This window comes from Patiria miniata, unplaced genomic scaffold (assembly GCF_015706575.1).
Source record: "Patiria miniata isolate m_02_andy unplaced genomic scaffold, ASM1570657v1 HiC_scaffold_5, whole genome shotgun sequence".
Taxonomy (NCBI): Eukaryota; Metazoa; Echinodermata; class Asteroidea; order Valvatida; family Asterinidae; genus Patiria; species Patiria miniata.
This window is the reverse complement of record NW_024037072.1, coordinates 13,472,936-13,490,405: the sequence shown is the minus strand read 5'-3', so window position 1 is coordinate 13,490,405 and position 17,470 is coordinate 13,472,936. Positions and strand designations below refer to the sequence as shown.

Sequence of the window (17,470 nt, the reverse complement as noted above, 5' to 3'; positions counted from 1 at the left end):
TCGTATCAAAATTTCAACATGAAATTTCACGAAAATTAGACATCTGAAAAAGGCAGCACTTTCTGATTAGCCTATAAAGAGGGTGAGTATGCTTCTAAAGCAAAAATAAACTACAAACTAAGCCTAAATGTGAAAATCAAAATTTGACAAAGTTTGACATGTTTTTGTACATGGTGGACGTGTGGCCTATGTTTACGGAGGTAGTCCAGTAAATTGGCCATATTTATGGGCCTAAGTAGACTCTACATACATGTAGAGTCTACATACATGTAGAGTCTACTCAGTGCGGGCCATATAGGGCTATGTAAAAACATGCTAAATAATGTTGAGACCTAGGCATTTATGATCATGCCCTTAAGTGTTAGGTTGACCCAAGCAATTGAAGCATTCGTTGAATCCGTGATCTGAGTCGGAAACAATCAGAGGAAAAAGATTTTTAATCACATTTTCAACTAAAAATGAACAGATATCACCACACTACTGGCCCATGGTATTTCATAATATACATACAAGTAGGCCTACTGATCAGTTGGAACTGAGAAAAAAAGGATATTATCGGAACCATGATGTAGCGTGCACTGTGGATGCAACAACGCATACATTTTCACACTTGAAGGCAATCGTACGTTATTACATGTATTATAATCTACTGCAGCACAGCTGTATGCCTAATAAAAGGTCAGAGTTGAACTTTTTCGTCACGTGGCAGTCATGTGACAAAAATACATAGGTCGCCCAAAAAATTCGACGCCAAAAAAAAACATGCGACGCTACGGAAGCGTAGAAGCCTAGAAGGGCCAAAGGAAATTAAGAAAAGTTAGTTCCTATCTCGCCGCGGCGAATTACTATCTCGCCACGGCAAATTATTATCTCGCCGCGGCGAATTATTATCTCGCCGCGGCGGGTTACTATTTCGCCGTGGCGAAATACCATCTCGCCGCAGCGAGTTACTATCTCGCTCAATGACTTACTATCTCGCCGCGGCGACTTACTATTTTGCATCGGCGAGCGTCAGGCACGACGAAAAGCGATACTCGATAATCGTGGCGAGTCGGAAGGAACTTAGGATGAAGTAATGATAATTAAACTGAAAGTTAACAGTTAACGGGCAATATATTTTTATTCAATGAGAGCGCTGTGACGAACGACGCCATTTCTGCGTATAAACACGGAAGAAAATTCACAGTATCTTACTTCAATCCACAAAAATAAATATTGTGAAACTGTTATTTGTGAAACGTACGTGTATAATCTTGGATACACGTAATATATGGTTGCAGACTGCAGACCAGTAAACTCAGCCTGCAGACGTTTATGGTTTTCGGGACAAAATATAGAATAAAGGTTACAAAATATCATGATTGAAGGAGCTACATATACAATCGAAATAGAAACTAATAAAAACTGGAAAGCATAGAGGAAGTGAAATGTTTGTGTTTTCTTTATGAGCCGAATCGGTAGCAGACTTTATTGACCTACAATTAGCTCTTTCCCCCTCGAAATTTAGGCCTTTCGGCCGTTTGAGGAAGTAATTATGAGGGGAAAATGTCGCGAGTGTGTTGATGATGTCGAAACTGAGTTTGTTTACTAACGCCATAAAAACTAGGACTTTTGTGTGGTGATATATCTGTCCCGTGTATCTCATACAAACAAGCTTCAAAAAATGATTCATATTAAAATAATCAGAAAAAAAAGTTTTCTAGCACTCAACTATAATGAACAAAGTGTGCCATCGTTTTATATCTGAATTCTTATATGAGATTAAAGATTTTTAACCGATTACATTTAAGACAATAAAAATACAGAGTAATGTTCTTGGGTAAGCACCGTAACTATACAATTTGGTATTATTCTCGGGCATGGGCGTCGTCAGGATATGGGGCAAGGGGGAGAGCCCCCCCCCCCCGAAAAGCAGAAAAACAAAAACGACCCCCCCCAAAAAAAAAAGAGGTTCGAAGTCATATTGCTGTTAATTTTATGCACATTCTAACAACATTGGCATCCGCAGGGGTGTCAATGGGGGTGGGGTGGGCAAATGTCCCCCGCCCATCCTTGAAAAAAAGATAAATTGAGAATAATGCTAGAGAAAGAACAAGGATGTTAGGAAATAATGTGCTTTGCCCCCTCTAGTAAAAATCCTGGCGACGGCCATGTTCTCAGCTTTATACTGATTAGTATATCGAAGAAACAAACTTTTCAACTAGATCTCATCTTTTGCAGACAGATCAGGCATCCAGAGGGTTCGGGATCATGTGGTACCGGCACCGCAACATGTGACGGAACACCTCCTTGAAGTGTGGGTGTTTGGCCCCGTAGATGATCGGATTGATAGCGCTGTTGACGATGGCGATCATCCCGGTCCATGGAATGGCTGGGTCGCTGGGTGGTATCATCAGGGCGATGCCGAAGGGAGCCAGGCAAGCAACGAAGGCACAGACCACGTAGAACAGGTTCTTCGTGATTTCCACCTGTCGCTTACCGAAGCTGGCCGATCGATTCCTTTGGAGCTGTGTGCTACTCGGGCGTTGATGCTTGACATCTCACTCATCTCAAAATCTCCACCTGTATTCCTCATCTTCGTCAAATGGCCTTTGATGTGGCGGTAAATCTTGATGTAGCACACCACCAGGACGATCAGAGGAATTGGGAATACAAGGGCTGAGCCCAGGAGGCTTAAGAGATCGCTAGTTTCCAAGGAGTTGTCTTGGTTACAGGTCTTGTATTTCTCCGAATATCCAAACATACCGACGCCGACGAAGGGTAAACTGCAAACCAGAGCTGGGTAAACCCATGTAAAAACCATCATAGCTGCAATCTTCTTAGGTGTGTAGATGAGCGGTAGGTAGACCTCGTCTTGGTGATGAGGGCATACCGATTGATGGCAATGGCTGCCAAGTTTATGATACTTGCCCCAAGACTAAGAAAGTAGAGACCGCCCATGAAGGAACATAATGGAAGAGGCAATTCAGAAGGCCATCCGCCCAAGCTAAACAGAGCCACTGCTGTGAACGGAATAGTACAGCAAGTCAGTAAGTCAGCTACGGCCAAGTTGACGACAAATGCATTGACGCGACTTTGGAGTTTCCTTGACAGAATGACAGCCAGGATGACCATGAAGTTCCCAGCGAAGCCAACGACTGCCACGAGGCTGTAGACGCAGCCGATGATGATCCGCTGTACGGGGTTTTTAAAGCGAAAGTTGCGACCGTCACCTTGTGTCGTGATCTCTATCAATGACGCAGTTGTCACATTTGAAGTGACACTCTTTCCTGCGTCAAATGTCGCAAAATCTCATGACAACGAATCCGTAGACATGGTGTTCATGATTGGCACACTTGCTGTAATATTTGTAACGGCGATTTTGGTCGTCATTATAGACAGACACTGGAGAAAGGTTCAGTTGATGATTGTTTTTCTGGCAAAAACTGGTTTGAGTGGATCCATATAACTCTGCATTCAAAAGAAAGTATTCTATTTACTACTAGTCTTGTCGGTGTTTCTCGTTATTTCCGCTTGATTTTGCCTCAGAGGAATGTCACAATTTAAAAAAAAGTTGACCCTTTTCAAACTTCACTTTTATTGTGCGCATTCAGGTTGACATTTAACTGCCGTGCCTCGTTTCACGGCTCGTAAAGAATAACACTATTTTCATTCTGTGCGTGAACTTCCTTGTAAGGTTCGTTAGTTTTAGACCCCCCCCCCCCGAAATATCGATGTAGTTTTTTTCCGACCGGAATATTTAGGCGTGTTAATTGGGGCGTGAATTATTGTGATTTTCTTTTGATTCGATCAAAATGACATCTTTCAAACTAGTAAGACCACATCGTGCATTTCGCTAAAATTATACGAGTTTGTTTGTCAGTTGTGGAATTAATATAATCCTCTGCAAATGACGTCACAATTTGCGCACTCTGTTGCAGCGTGGCCACTCATCCAATTTGGTAATCCAAAGATAACCGCAGATTTCCAAAGATATCAGCATTTATAGGCCTGTGTATCAAAATAGCAGCACAGACCCTATTTTTATGTGAATGGGGCTCACGTACACAGTGTTTTAATTAACATTTTGCGCATGCGCAATCCATACTTTCGTGTGTTCTCAATACGCAAACAAATCGCAAGGCTCAGCGAAACGTTCCCAAGCCTTGGCCTAAATCCCCAAGATCTTGGGAAAAATCGCAAGGAGTGGCAACGCTGGTCACGGTTGCAACCGCACGGGAAAATACTGCGGGAGGTATGACGGAATGAACCGGAAGCAACTTTTTAGCTTCTGCAGGCTAGTAAAGTTTGTTTTTTACCTTAATACGCATGCGTGGAACATAATCACGTGAGTGCAGTTTAAGTTGTGAAATTGTGTTAAATCAAGTCCTATTCTGATCGATTAGATAAATTTAATTTCACCCTTTTTCATTAATGGCTCCAAAGTATTTTTTTTGGTATAAAGGAAAGTCAAGTCCAAGAACCATTTCGTCAGCAACTGACGCATGCGCATTATGTTTATTGCCTAATCGTTGCGAGTCGGAAGGAATTAAGAGTGAAGTAATGATAAGTGAGCTGAGAGTTCACAGGCAATATATTTGATTCAACGAACGACGCCATTTTCTGGGTATAAACACTGGTAAAAAAGTTCATAGTATCTGACTTCAATCTTAAAATTAAATATTGTGAAACTGTAAATTATGAAACGTACGTGTATAATCTTGGATACACGTAAAATGGTTGCAGACCAGTAAACTCAGCCTGCAGACGTTTATGGTTTTCGGGACAAAATACAGAATAAAGGTTACAAAATATCATGATTGAAAGAGCTAAATATACAATTTATTTAAATCGAAATCGAAACTAATAAAAACTGGAAAGCATGGAGGAAGTTAAATGTTTGTGTTTTCTTTATGAGCCGAATCAGTAGCAGACTTTATTGACCTGCAATTAACTCTTCCCCCCTCGAAATTTAGGCCTTTCGGCCGTTTGAGGAAGTAATTATGGGGGAAATGTCGCGAGTTTGTTGATGATGTCGAAACTGAGTTTGTTTACTAACGCCATAAAAACTGGGACTTTTGTGTGGTGATATATTCTGTCCCGTGTATCTCATACAAACAAGCTTAAAAAAATGATTCATCTTAAAATAATAAGTAAAAAAGAGTTTCCTAGCAATAAAATATAATGAACAATGTGTGCCATCGTGTTATAAATCTGAATTCTTATATAAGATTAAAGTTTTTAACCGATTACATTTAAGACAATAAAAATACCGAGTAATGTTCTTGGATAAGCATCGTAACTATACAATTTGGTATTATTCTCGGGCATGGGTGTCGCCAGGATGGGGCAAGGGGGGGGGGGGGGGAGCGCCCCCGGAAAAGCAGACAAAAACAAAAACGACCTCCCCCCCAAAAGAGGTTCGAAGTCATATTGCTGTTAATTTAATGCACATTAACAAGATGGGCATCCGCAGGGGTGTCAATGGGGGTGCGGTGGGCAAATGTCGAAAAAAAATGATAAATTGAGAATAATGCTAGAGAAAGAACAAGGATTTTTGGAAATAATGTGTTTTGCCCCCCTCTAGTAAAAATCCTGGCGACGCCCATGTTCTCAGGTTTGAACTGATTAGTATATCGAAGAAACAAACTTTTCAAATAGATCTCATCTTTTGCAGACAGATCAGGCATCCAGAAGGTTCAGGGATCATGTGGTACCGGCACCGCAACATGTGACGGAACACCTCCTTGAAGTGTGGGTGTTTGGCCCCGTAGATGATCGGATTGACAGCGCTGTTGAAGATGATGATCATCCGGTCCATGGAATGACCGGGTCGCTGGGTGGTATTATGAGGGCGATGCCGAAGGGAGCCAGGCAAGCAACGAAGGCACAGACCACGTAGAACAGGTTCTTGGTGATTTCCACCTGTCGCTTACCGAAGCTGGCCGATCGATTCCTTTGGAGTTGTGTGCTACTCGGGGCGCTGATGCTTGACATCTCACTCATCTCAAAATCTCCACCTTTATTCCTCATCTTCGTCAAATGGCCTTTGATGTGGCGGTAAATCTTGATGTAGCACACCACCAGGACGATCAGAGGAATTGGGAATACAAGGGCTGAGCCCAGGAGGCTTAAGAGATCGCTAGTTTCTAAGGAGTTGTCTTGGTTACAGGTCTTGTATTTCTCCGAATATCCAAACATACCGACGCCGACGAAGGGTAAACTGCAAACCAGAGCTGGGTAAACCCATGTAAAAACCATCATAGCTGCAATCTTCTTAGGTGTGTAGATGGAGCGGTAGGTAGACCTCGTCTTGGTGATGAGGACATACCGATTGATGGCAATGGCTGCCAAGTTCATGATACTTGCCTCGAGACTAAGAAAGTGAAGACCGCCCATGAAGGAACAAAGTAGAGGAGGTAATTCGGGAGGCCATCCACCCAAGCTGAACAGAGCCACTGCTGTGAACGGAATAGCACAGCAATTAAGTAAGTCAGCTACGGCCAAGTTGACGACAAATGCATTGACGCGACTTTGGAGTTTCCTTGACAGAATGACAGCCAGGATGACCATGAAGTTCCCAGCGAAGCCAACGACTGCCACGAGGCAGTAGACGCAGCCAATGATGATCCGCTGTACGGGGTCTTCAAAGCGAAAGTTACGACCGTCACCGTCACCTTGTGTCGTGATCTCTATCAATGACGCAGTTGTCACATTTGAAGTGACACTCTTTCCTGCGTCAAATGTCGCAAAATCTGATGACAACGAATCCGTAGACATGGTGTTCATGATTGGCACACTTGCTGTAATATTTGTAACGGCGATTTGGGTCGTCTTTATAGGCAGACAGTCAGTCACTCTAGTATTGTGGAGAAAGGTTCAGTTGATGATTGTTTTTCTGGCAAAAACTGGTTTGAGTGGATCCATATAACATCTGCATTCAAAAGAACGTACTCTGGCTACAACCAGTCTAGTCGGCGTTTCCCGTTATTTCCGCTTGCCAGTTCATAGTACGACAATGTTGTAAACTCTCTCTTTATATATGCAGCGGTGAGTTGATTTTGCCTGCAGAGGCTAGGAATGTCACAATTGAAAAAAAGTTGACCCTTTTCAAATTGCATATTTAATTGGGCGCATTCAGGTTGACATTTAGCTGTCGCGCCTCATTTCACGGCTCTCAAAGAATAACACTATGTGTCATTCTGTGCGTGAACTTCCTTGTAAGGTTGATTACTTTTAGATATTTACCCCAGATATTGATGTAGTTATTTCCGACCGGATTATTTAGGCGTGTTAGCTGGGGCGTGACTGATTGTGATTTTCTTTCGATTCGATCTCGGCACACCAACCGAGGGCGCTTGTACAGTACGCAGTCAGTGAGGTACATGTACATGTTATCCAGCCATATGGTTGCGAAGGCAAAGCGTCAGTCGTTGTCACGGAAAGCTAATCCGATTACGTACTTGTAGCAGAGCATTGAAATTCGTTAGCCCCCAAAACATGGCCTTTTGCACGTTGTGTTTCTCAGAAAATATCTCGGAATGATAGAAATGTTACATTCTAATTGAGGAAGAAATTCTAAACTTTATGTCAGTGAAAAAAATCGCCGTTTGGTAATTTTATTTTTTAGTCCCACGATTTGACCTTGGTGATATGAATGTGGTCTATTTTCGAGTAGTATAATAGGGGTGAAAGTGGCATCACCAACGACAAAATAGTCCCCCCCCCCCCCCAAAAAAAAAAAAAAAACCCCAATTATTTTCTGCGGCCAAAAATTTTGGGAAACATTTTTCGAAAAAAATTTAACTTCAAAACATAAAAAAAAAAATTAAAAAAAATGTGAGCCACCCAAAGCCAGATCCTGGGTGCGCCACTGTCCCCCCCTTCATAAACTAGGAAAGCATAAAAGAACTTTGTGTTGTTAAAGAAAATCCATTGAGGGCCCAAATGCCCCCCCCCCCATGAGAGGTTCCACATTCAAGAACGAATCTTGGGAGCATGATGTGTAGAGAAACTCAAACTTTGACTTCGAAATGAACAAACACGAGTCATTTGTTTTCCATTCTAAACTCAACTTTTAACTTAAAAAGCCTAATTCCACGTGTGATTGTGATGCCTGACTTCCTGCGTAGATCTTTTTTTACAATTACCATTGATTTGTACAGTCCACGATGTCTAAATGACATGGAAATCCGAATGTCAATTGATTAATGAAAGAAAAGACAATTTACAATTAAACATAATTATAAGAACTGTACAGTTCCACATATTAATGGATCACTTAAATAGCTAAACCGTCCAGGTAATCCTTCGTTCTAAAAAGGCACGGTTCAAGCCTTCAAGGGCAATGTTTTGGAAAAAGACTATTATCCGATAATGTTTCCGAACTAGTATCCGTTTATTCTTCTGTAATTTTGAAAAACTTATCGTGTAATAATTACATGTAAGAATTTTGAATTTCATTTTTTTTTTCATTTCACACAAATAATCTTCTCTCGTTCATTATTTAAATCAAATTGATGTATCCGATTACGTACCTATCTTTATGGCTAGACCGGCTATGTATCTTGATCATGAGCATGCATCCTATGACATAAATTGAGATTGTTTTTCATTCATCATTCAACGAAAATACAAAAGTCTGATGTCATCTATCGAGATCTTATCTTCCGAAGGCATCCAGAAGGTTCAGGGATCATGTGGTACTGGCACCGCAACATGTGACGGAACACCTCCTTGAAGTGTGGGTGTTTGGCCCCGTAGATGATCGGATTGATACCACTGTTGAAGATGATAATCATCCCAGTCCAAGGAATGACCGGGTCGCTGGGTGGTATCATGAGGGCGATGGCGAAGGGAGCCAGGCAAGCAACGAAGGCACAGACCACGTAGAACAGGTTCTTAGTGATTTCCACCTGTCGCTTACTGAAGCTGGCAGGTGGATTCTTGTGGAGCTTTGTGGTGCTTGCCACGTTGGAGGAATTCGAAGTATCTGTCATTTCAACTCCCTTGCCTTTCCCCATCATCTTCTTCATGTGGCCTGTGATGTGGCGGTAGATCTTAAAGTAGCACACGAAGAGGACAATCAGAGGGATTGGATAGATCAAGGCAGATCCCACCAAGCTGAAGAAGTCACTGGTTTCGTGGGATGTGTCTTGGGTGCAGGTCTTGTACTTATCTGAGTAGCCCCATTTACCGACTCCAAAGATAGGACTGATGGAACACACCAGAGCAGGGTAAACCCATGTGAAGGCCACCATAGCTGCAATCTTCTTGGGTGTGTAGATGGTGCGGTAGGTAGCTGTTGTCTTCGTGATGAGAACAAACCGGTTAATAGAAATAGCAGCCAAGGTCATGATGCTACAGGCAATGCTACCCAAGCCAATGGCAGCCATGATGGAACAGACGATTTCTGGCATAGGCCAACCAACCTTGCTGAGCAGTGCCACCACGGTGAAGGGGGCAGAGAAGCACGTAACCAGGTCAGCTACGGCCAAGTTGACGACGAAGACGTTGGTGCGTGTTTGGAGTTTCCTTGACAAAATGACAGCCAGGATGACCATGACATTGCCCACAAAGCCGACAACAGCTACCAGACAGACGATGGTTCCAATGATGGCTCTTTGAGTATAGTCTTCAAATCGAAAGGTTCGCCTATCTCCTTGGGTCGTGGTTTCTAACATTCCTGCAGTTGTCAGGTTCTCGGTCAGAAAGCTCTCAGATGTCGCCATGAAAGAGTTGACATCGGAAGAGTTTGTAGACATGGTGCTGAAAACTGTCTCATTGTCTAGTGTTATAGTGGACACGGCATCGGTTGCTATGGTGAGTGTACCGGTTGTCATGGTGATGGATGAAACCCTCAATTCAAATGATGGAATATCTCCGTTGTTTCACTTCGCACGTTTGGCGCAATCGCCGAACTGGATGAGCAGCTTTCTGGTTTGAGAAAAAAATATTAGGAACCTCTTCAAGTAAACAACTTAGATTGTTATCAAAATAACTCACTGTCCTGAAAAGATGTTAATATATAGCAAGAAGACGCGCATGAAGGACCAGGAAATTACAAACTGGCAGTTACTGGTTACCCACGAGACAATTTCATCACCCTCAAAATAATAATGAGGCTCTAAAACAAACAAAGAAGTACATTTTTAGAAGAAGAAAAAAAAACCGAAACAAAAGGCACAGCAACTCGAAAACGTTACGCACACGTGAAGTCTTGGTGTAAGCCGTTCTTAGCGTGGTAGTTCACGATAGACGGTTTACAGCCTTTGTACTGCGCAGCACGCAGCATTCATTTTCCATTCAAGAACCTGACTTGTCGACGAACCGCGGTAGTTTGCGGGTGCTGGCGTGTGTGTTTGTGAATTGCTGCACACTCCAATAAATCCGTGAGCGCTCAAACATCGCATCCGCTCTGGCAAGGAAGTCTTGGAACCAAGACTAGCGCATGTGCAGTGAAAATCTTCACATACCAAGGTCACAAGGGTAACTCCATGGAATTTGGCATACAATATGTTTTTTTTAGTGCATTGCTATAACAGCGACGTTGCGCAATGGTGGGAAATACTCTTTTCGGGACAAGGAAGCAAAGGACAAAATATACAGCTTGCTTACTGTTGAAAGACCTTTGGAAAATTATTTTTATAATAACAATTAGATTATTGCTTGCTATTAAAAACAAGCTTATTAAATGGCCCTTACTTAATAAAAAAAAAATGATATCGGTAAGGTAAAACCCTCGCTTTAACTTTTCGAGTTTTCAATTTACGAAAAGTTCGTTTAGCGCTTCCTTTCAAAAGCCGATTTATCACACTTTATAGTTTCGAAAATGACATTGTGTAATTGTCGATTAAATTACCAGAAAATCATGACTCTTGATTGTGATGCCAGGACCAACGTACGCCCTCAACAATGTGGGGAAAACCAGACCGACTATACCAGTAAGATTGTGAAATATTAACCTACATTGCTTTCCGTTCTGTGTTTACCCCATTGGACCCATGACTCTCTGAGTGGTTTCCTATCTATACAGCGTGTCCCAAAAAATGTCTCTCTGGTAGACTGCTAAATTAATTCCAAAATTAAGTATTATTCTCAATTTAGTTTTCAGATTAAGAAAGCCCATTTAATTTTCTAACTTCTGTAAAAATTTCATTGGTCTCGCTTCATTGGTTTTGAATACACAGTCTATTATGTATCAACAGTGCCTTTCAGCCCATTCCAAGTTTGCAGGTGGAAGGATGTGCAGGAGGACAATAAAGGTTTACAAGCTGGACATTGAAGAACAAACCATAAGTGGAACACACCCTGTGAAAGCAAACACGACCAGTGGAACTGAACTTTGATTAGTTTTCATTTAAAAAAGTAAACGAACTTGCCTTTAGTTACTTAATAACAAAAACAAGAACACAGTTGTTGAAATAAAAGTGATGCATGGAATAAGGTATGGTATGTCTGTAGTGTGCATTTCTTTTTATCAAACTTGGAATGGGCCGGAAAGCACTGCTGTTACATAAAAGCCTGTGTATTCAATGAAGCGAGACCTTTGAAATTTTCACAGGAACTACAAAATTAGGTGGGCTTTCTAAATATGTAAAGTTAATTGAGTATAAAACTTGATTTTGGTAATTATTCTGTGGTCTATGAGAGGGACATTTTTTTGGGGACACGCTGTATATATAAGAGAGAGTTTAACTCGGCATCCCAGACGGATGTTTGCTCATGAAAGGATCCGAGACCGCGGGCTCCCGCGGCGCCAAAATCGCTCCACGTCCGTGGAAAAAATGCGGAGGGTGTCTTCCGCCGGGTCGGACACTTCGGGTCGTCCTGATTTTCCCGTACGGACCGGCGATCCGTTTCGTCGATTTTTCGTGACTGCGTTTTGCGCAGGAATTTGCCGTCGTGTGCGCTTTCACGTTGACTGCCTGTCCGCCCCCTGTGCTGGCTTTTTCTGCGTGTCTAAACTGTGCGAGGTCAGCGGCTTCGACGTAGGGGTTGCGTTTACGTGTTCTACTTGACTGTTTTGCAAAAGAGTTCACCAAACGGTAGCATGGGGTGACCTTGGCAAAATATTTTTTCTCCATGGTGCGTGGCCATCAAGTGTCCCTATTCTTTCATATGCTTCGCTTGCCGCCCCTGCGCCGAGTGCAACGAATACTCAGAAGGACTACACATTGGTATGCCTTGCGCGGTCTGACCAATCGAAAGTCTACACTGCGTGGTACTTCCCGGCTATGCGTAAAACCGTCACTGGCAACGCGTACTGCAGCCTGCTCCACACCCTGGAAACGAGGTTGGGTCTACGGTGCTAGCTATTTGAAGCGCAAGCATGTGACGTCGCGTGATAGAGTGCTGTTGCTTCCATAATGTGTTTACAGCTCCATGCTTCCACTATGCTTCCACGGCCACCAAGGCTGAGCGTTGTGAGTTCGCTGCCCGGCCCGCCACGTCACAGCCAGTTTTGCGTTATAATTTCGGGCCGGCCTGTTTGGGATCAACGAAGGGTCGATGCTTTGCTTCAAATATTGCGATCTTGAACGCAGTCACAAAAAAATCCAATAAACGGATCGCCGGTCCGTACGGAAAAATTAGGACGACTTGAAGTGCTTGATTTGGCGGAAGAAATTCTCCGTATTTTTCTATGGACGTGGAGCCATTTTGGCGTAGCGGGAGACCGCGGTCTCGGAACCTTTCAGGAGCGAACATTTTTCGGAGGCCGAGTAAAACTTGCTCTTATATAGATCAACTTGAATGAAAGTTGAATCGACTTTTTCCTCGCAGACGGTCTCGCAAATTGTAAGAAGTTCAAGTTTACGTTTGTTGAAGAGTCCAATACTGAAACTTAATTATGACCTTCCTCCATCATTCACACCGTTTGTAATTTCATGGTAACACTCAACATTTTCATTGCAAATGACAACTTCACGTTTGATTACATTATGATTTAGTGTCAAAACTGTACAATCAGCCTTCGCCTGTGTACTACGGTAACCTTTTCACTACGTTCTCCCGGCAATGCGACTGCCTCACAAAATACCAATTTAACAGACCAACGGGAACATTTACAGACAGTTATCAGGGTACATAATTATCATGTGCGTAAATCGGTGGGGAACAGGGGGACTCCCCCACACATTTTAAAGCGGGGACATTGTTTGGTCCCCCCACTTTTTCTTCCCCGAATAAAAATTGTAGCCTACTATAATGATTATATTGCTCAGAATACAGTGTAGCTGATTCAATTACCCCAAGCTCGAAAATGATGTTTGAAAGATGATCTTTTGCTCAAATTGGTTTCAGTGGCAAGAAATTGCCTCAGATCCCCCCACAAAAATTGCTTTTCTATAACTGCATGTCTCCTCAATGATCCCCCATTTACATTTACTGCCCACATTTTCATCCCCAACACTACGCCCTGTATACCCGATCTATGATCGGGTAAATCAGCTTCTCAATGATAAATCTAGCTCATTCTGGCACGTCTACCATGTGACGTCACTATCCGGGTTAGCTCCAAAATGGAGATCTATATAGATAGCGATAACACGAAGATGGACTGGGGTTGGTTGGATCATGGTTGGATTTGGTTATTCATGACAAGGGAGAACATTACCTTGAATCCTTTGCCATCTTCTCATTTATGGACCTCGTCACACGTACCATCAAAGCCGCGAGAAACAGCCTTGATAGAAGTATGGGTTACTATTTTGGTTACGTTATGACCTTATAATAAAGCTTAGGATGAGTAAAGAGTGCATTTCTGTTCTGAAATTTTGAAAAATATTTAGTTCGATGTAATTTCGCTTTGGACTGAAGGAGTTGTAATGGATTCATCGCTATACTCCGGCCGTAGCATGTATCTCGTTTCGAATTTCCCACAAAACTCGCGGAAACATTACCATGCATGACATGATGACCACGAAATTCTAAGACTTGTTCGAGCTCTCTCCCGAGTTCGATGAGTATAGCCTATAATCTGTTCCTTGCTCTTATGAATATACCTACTCCATACGGAGTATACGCATAATTAGCACCATTTAATTTCTTCAACACCAATTTCAATGTTGGTATCTTCGGTAAAAGACGTTGCACACTTTGTGCTTGTGTAATAAAAACCAATAATGTACAAGTGTAGCCAGTATTACTGTACAGGGTGAGTAAAAAAAAAGCGAAATCCAAATGTCGGGACTATTGTTTTAGTGAAGTTCCACATGTAGCACTTTGAAAATCTAGGATATAAAAGCCCAATTCATCAGCTTTCTTTTAGTACAAGAATCATTCATATCACTCATGTACTTTTCAAGATACGGAATTTTAAACACAACCACCATTTTAAACCTCTGTCCACGGATCAAAAAACAGGTGTGCGTTCTTTCGGCAAAACCCTACATATTTGTTTGCGTTTTGCTGAAAGTAGAACACTTAGGGCCCACTGAGATTTTGAGTTTCTAAAAAAATTATCATTGATCTACATGACGCCCCCCATGAAATGTTCCAGCCCCCCAGCGCCCCCCCCCCCCCACTGAAAAATTCCTGGCTACGCCACTGGCCCCGGTTGACCATGCACACCATGGCTCGAGCTGTAGTGTGATCCGGTACACTCGCTGGCCCCGTCCAGCTGTTGCTTCCCCGTCACTGTAGCGGTCCGCTCCCGCTTCAGTCCGGCCGTCTCTGCGAAGCAAAAGCCCGTACCATGCCCACTCGGTTCTTCTAGAATCTTTGGCATACTTGGTTCCCCCAGTTGGTGTTGTGAGACTCCGACACAGGTGTTGAAACCAAGGAAAAGCCTGACGTTGGAGGAATCTCCCCGTCTTGTCTCGTCTCGTCATGTCTCGTCATGTCTCGTCTCGTATGATTTGTACAATTTACTTTTCAATAGTACTTTAATTTTTATGAATGGAATTTTAAATCTGTTTTATTGGCAGGGGTTTGGCTAAATGTCTGATGACAATTGTTTTTTTTTTACTTGTACATATCCGTGGCAGCCTGTCCAACTTTTAGCTTTTATTTTATGTTTTAAGATTTAAAATAAAATAATTGAATCAAATAAATCAAATAAAGTTTCTTCAAGTTTTTTACGCTGGAGATTTCTCGATCGTAGTACATATGAGAGGCAGCCCAAAATAGGCGCGACCTAATCCGGCCAAATTACGATTTGTATACTTGTTTATCTGTAATAATAAAGAATTTTGGCCCCTACACTTGAGGGTCTGTATTCGTAGAAGTGAAGCGTCCATGTTCCTGAATTTGGATTTCTGAACAAAACATTTAAATGGAATCTATATTGATATGGAGTGGAAGGAGTCTGTTTGTTTTTTTGTTTTTTCAAAATGGCGATGGGGTGATCATCGTTGGAGGGAAAAATCACCTAAAAGTCATAGGTCAACCCCCCCAAAAAAGATGTCCAAAAAGGTAAAGAGGATTAATTCAGCTTTCATTTGATGTATGTTTTGATCACCTGTGAGGGTTCAGAGTATGTTCCCCGATTTGTTTAAATTGGGGTATTTATCTTTGGTGCCTATGGGAATTTATGTATTGGTGTGCACCCTTAAACGGAGTGCTGTAAATTCAGGGATCGCATCAACAACTGCTTTTGAATCACACAGTCATGTTTGTGTACCATACTTTCCCACACATAAACTTTTCATCTGGAAGGCTCATGTCACGGAATGTCCCATTAAATTGTTTAGAAATTATGTTGAAAATAACATCTTCATGGATTCCCAGCACAACTCCTCACAATAAGCCCAGTGTTAACAATATTTCTCGTTGTGGGTCTGAAAATGAAAATTGTCGGTTTGTGTATTACGAATATGATCAAGTGAAATTAATTATGCAGTATTTTGCCCATTTCCCTCAAAATTGCATATTGTAATATTGTACATTTTTATCAATTTGCTAGAATATGTGATACCTCACCAACAAGTATCTTTTAACGAAATTCAATCAGAATATTTATCAATTTATTTAATTTTTTTTTAGTTGTTGTGTTACTTGTTGGTGTCCCTGCCACACTGTACTATGGTGTAGCCGTGCATTATGCACGTGGATTGTTTACTTTCGTTTTGACGTTTTTTTTTTACTGAATAGAGTCTGGTGAGTGTACATAGAAATTTCTTTGAATAAAAGTCGAATCGTTCATTCATGTGCATTTGTTATGCAAAGCAGGGGCAGTGGTTCAAGGATATCTATGTCGACTTGCAGAAAGTGTGCAAGAACGCGACTTGAATGCTTTTATGTGTTCACAATACAACGACGCTGTTTAGTTGTTTCACTGTGTAACACAGTGAGAAATTTTTGAATCATAATGGCGTCAGCGATACTTGCTGGGGAGCTCTTGCGTACGACTTTCTGTACTTTGGTACTGTTGTTTCCAGGACAATTGTGTGTACGGTAACCGACGTACCCAGATTTTTAAAGACGAAATTGCCGACCTCAAACTTGTTAGTGCCATATTTGGCAACTATATGTGCGTTATTAGTTTAATTTAACAAATGAACAGGTTAATTAAACATAGTACCATTGAAGGTACCTAAAAGTAAACATAACAGCATAGAAGACCGACAGACGAACATAAAATGTTACAAAATAAACATATTTGTCTGGATAATTTTTTAGGGCGTTACCGGCAAGTTAACACAAACTTGGTGTCAAATAGATCATGGGAGTTACTTTTCTTTGACTTTTCATACAAGTTTACATAAACTTTAACTGTATGACCTGCAGTGGCGTAGCCACGGGGGGGGGGGGGGCGTGGGGGCGACAGTTGGAAAAGAAACACGCATCGCGATATCGGAACGCTTGCGCGTAGTTCAGGCAAGTCAAAAGATCTTTCTTTGTTTGTTTTTTAAAATCTTTTTTCCATGGAAAGTGAATTTCGATTTTCAATTATTTAGCTTGACCCACCTACCCACAATTTGGAAAAAAGATCGAAATTTTAAAACATTGAAAATTCTGAATGGCCCCTTACCTTCTTGTAATCCGTGGACAGAACTTTAAAGGTGATGTGTTTAAAATTCCGTAATTTGAAAAGTACAGGAGTGATTTGCATGATTATTGTTCTAAAAGAAAGCCTATGAATTGGGCTTTCGTGTTCTAGATTTTGAAAGTGCTACATGCAGAACTTCACTAAACAAAGGTCCCGACATTTGGGTTTCACTTTTGTTTTACTCACCCTGTACTATGCTATAACTATGACCATGGAAGGTCAAGAAGCTGTGACGATGTAGGGCAAGTAAAAGATAAACGAGTCTATACTTACATATAGTACGTGGGGCAATAAACAGTCAGAGAGAGCAAGGCTACTTCTTGTGTGTGAACTCGCCCAGTGTAATCTTCACTGCAGCCTAGGAATGTGCCTTGGACATCCAATAGTAATTCTATCCTTCCAATCTTCGATGGTAGAACTGTTATTATGATTCAATGGGAAAGTTCCGTTTCAATACGTTTTCTATATCCTTGTAGGTTCATTTGTTTACCCGTGGACTTG

The 17,470-nt window shown here is 41.8% G+C and overlaps 1 protein-coding gene and 2 pseudogenes across 1 annotated transcript; all 3 read right to left on the bottom strand.

The window, feature by feature from the left end:
• Positions 1-2,091: 2,091 nt before the first annotated feature.
• LOC119740707 lies at positions 2,092-4,492 on the bottom strand (annotated as a pseudogene).
• A 1,077-nt stretch (positions 4,493-5,569) lies between these two features.
• Positions 5,570-7,007, bottom strand: LOC119742030 (annotated as a pseudogene).
• Positions 7,008-7,977: 970 nt separating this feature from the next.
• Positions 7,978-17,406, bottom strand: LOC119742168 (alpha-1B adrenergic receptor-like). Its single transcript, XM_038218208.1, has 2 exons — positions 17,243-17,406; positions 7,978-9,915 (listed from the first exon to the last, which is right to left on the bottom strand). Exon 2 carries the CDS (start codon positions 9,819-9,821, stop codon positions 8,631-8,633), a length of 1,191 nt encoding a protein of 396 aa, XP_038074136.1. The 5' UTR covers positions 9,822-9,915; positions 17,243-17,406; the 3' UTR covers positions 7,978-8,630.
• Between the last annotated feature and the right edge of the window lie 64 nt (positions 17,407-17,470).

Coding starts and splice junctions, on each gene's coding strand:
- LOC119742168 (XM_038218208.1), bottom strand. CDS start 9,821: ATGACAACCGGTACACTCACCATAGCAACCGATGCCGTGTCCACTATA.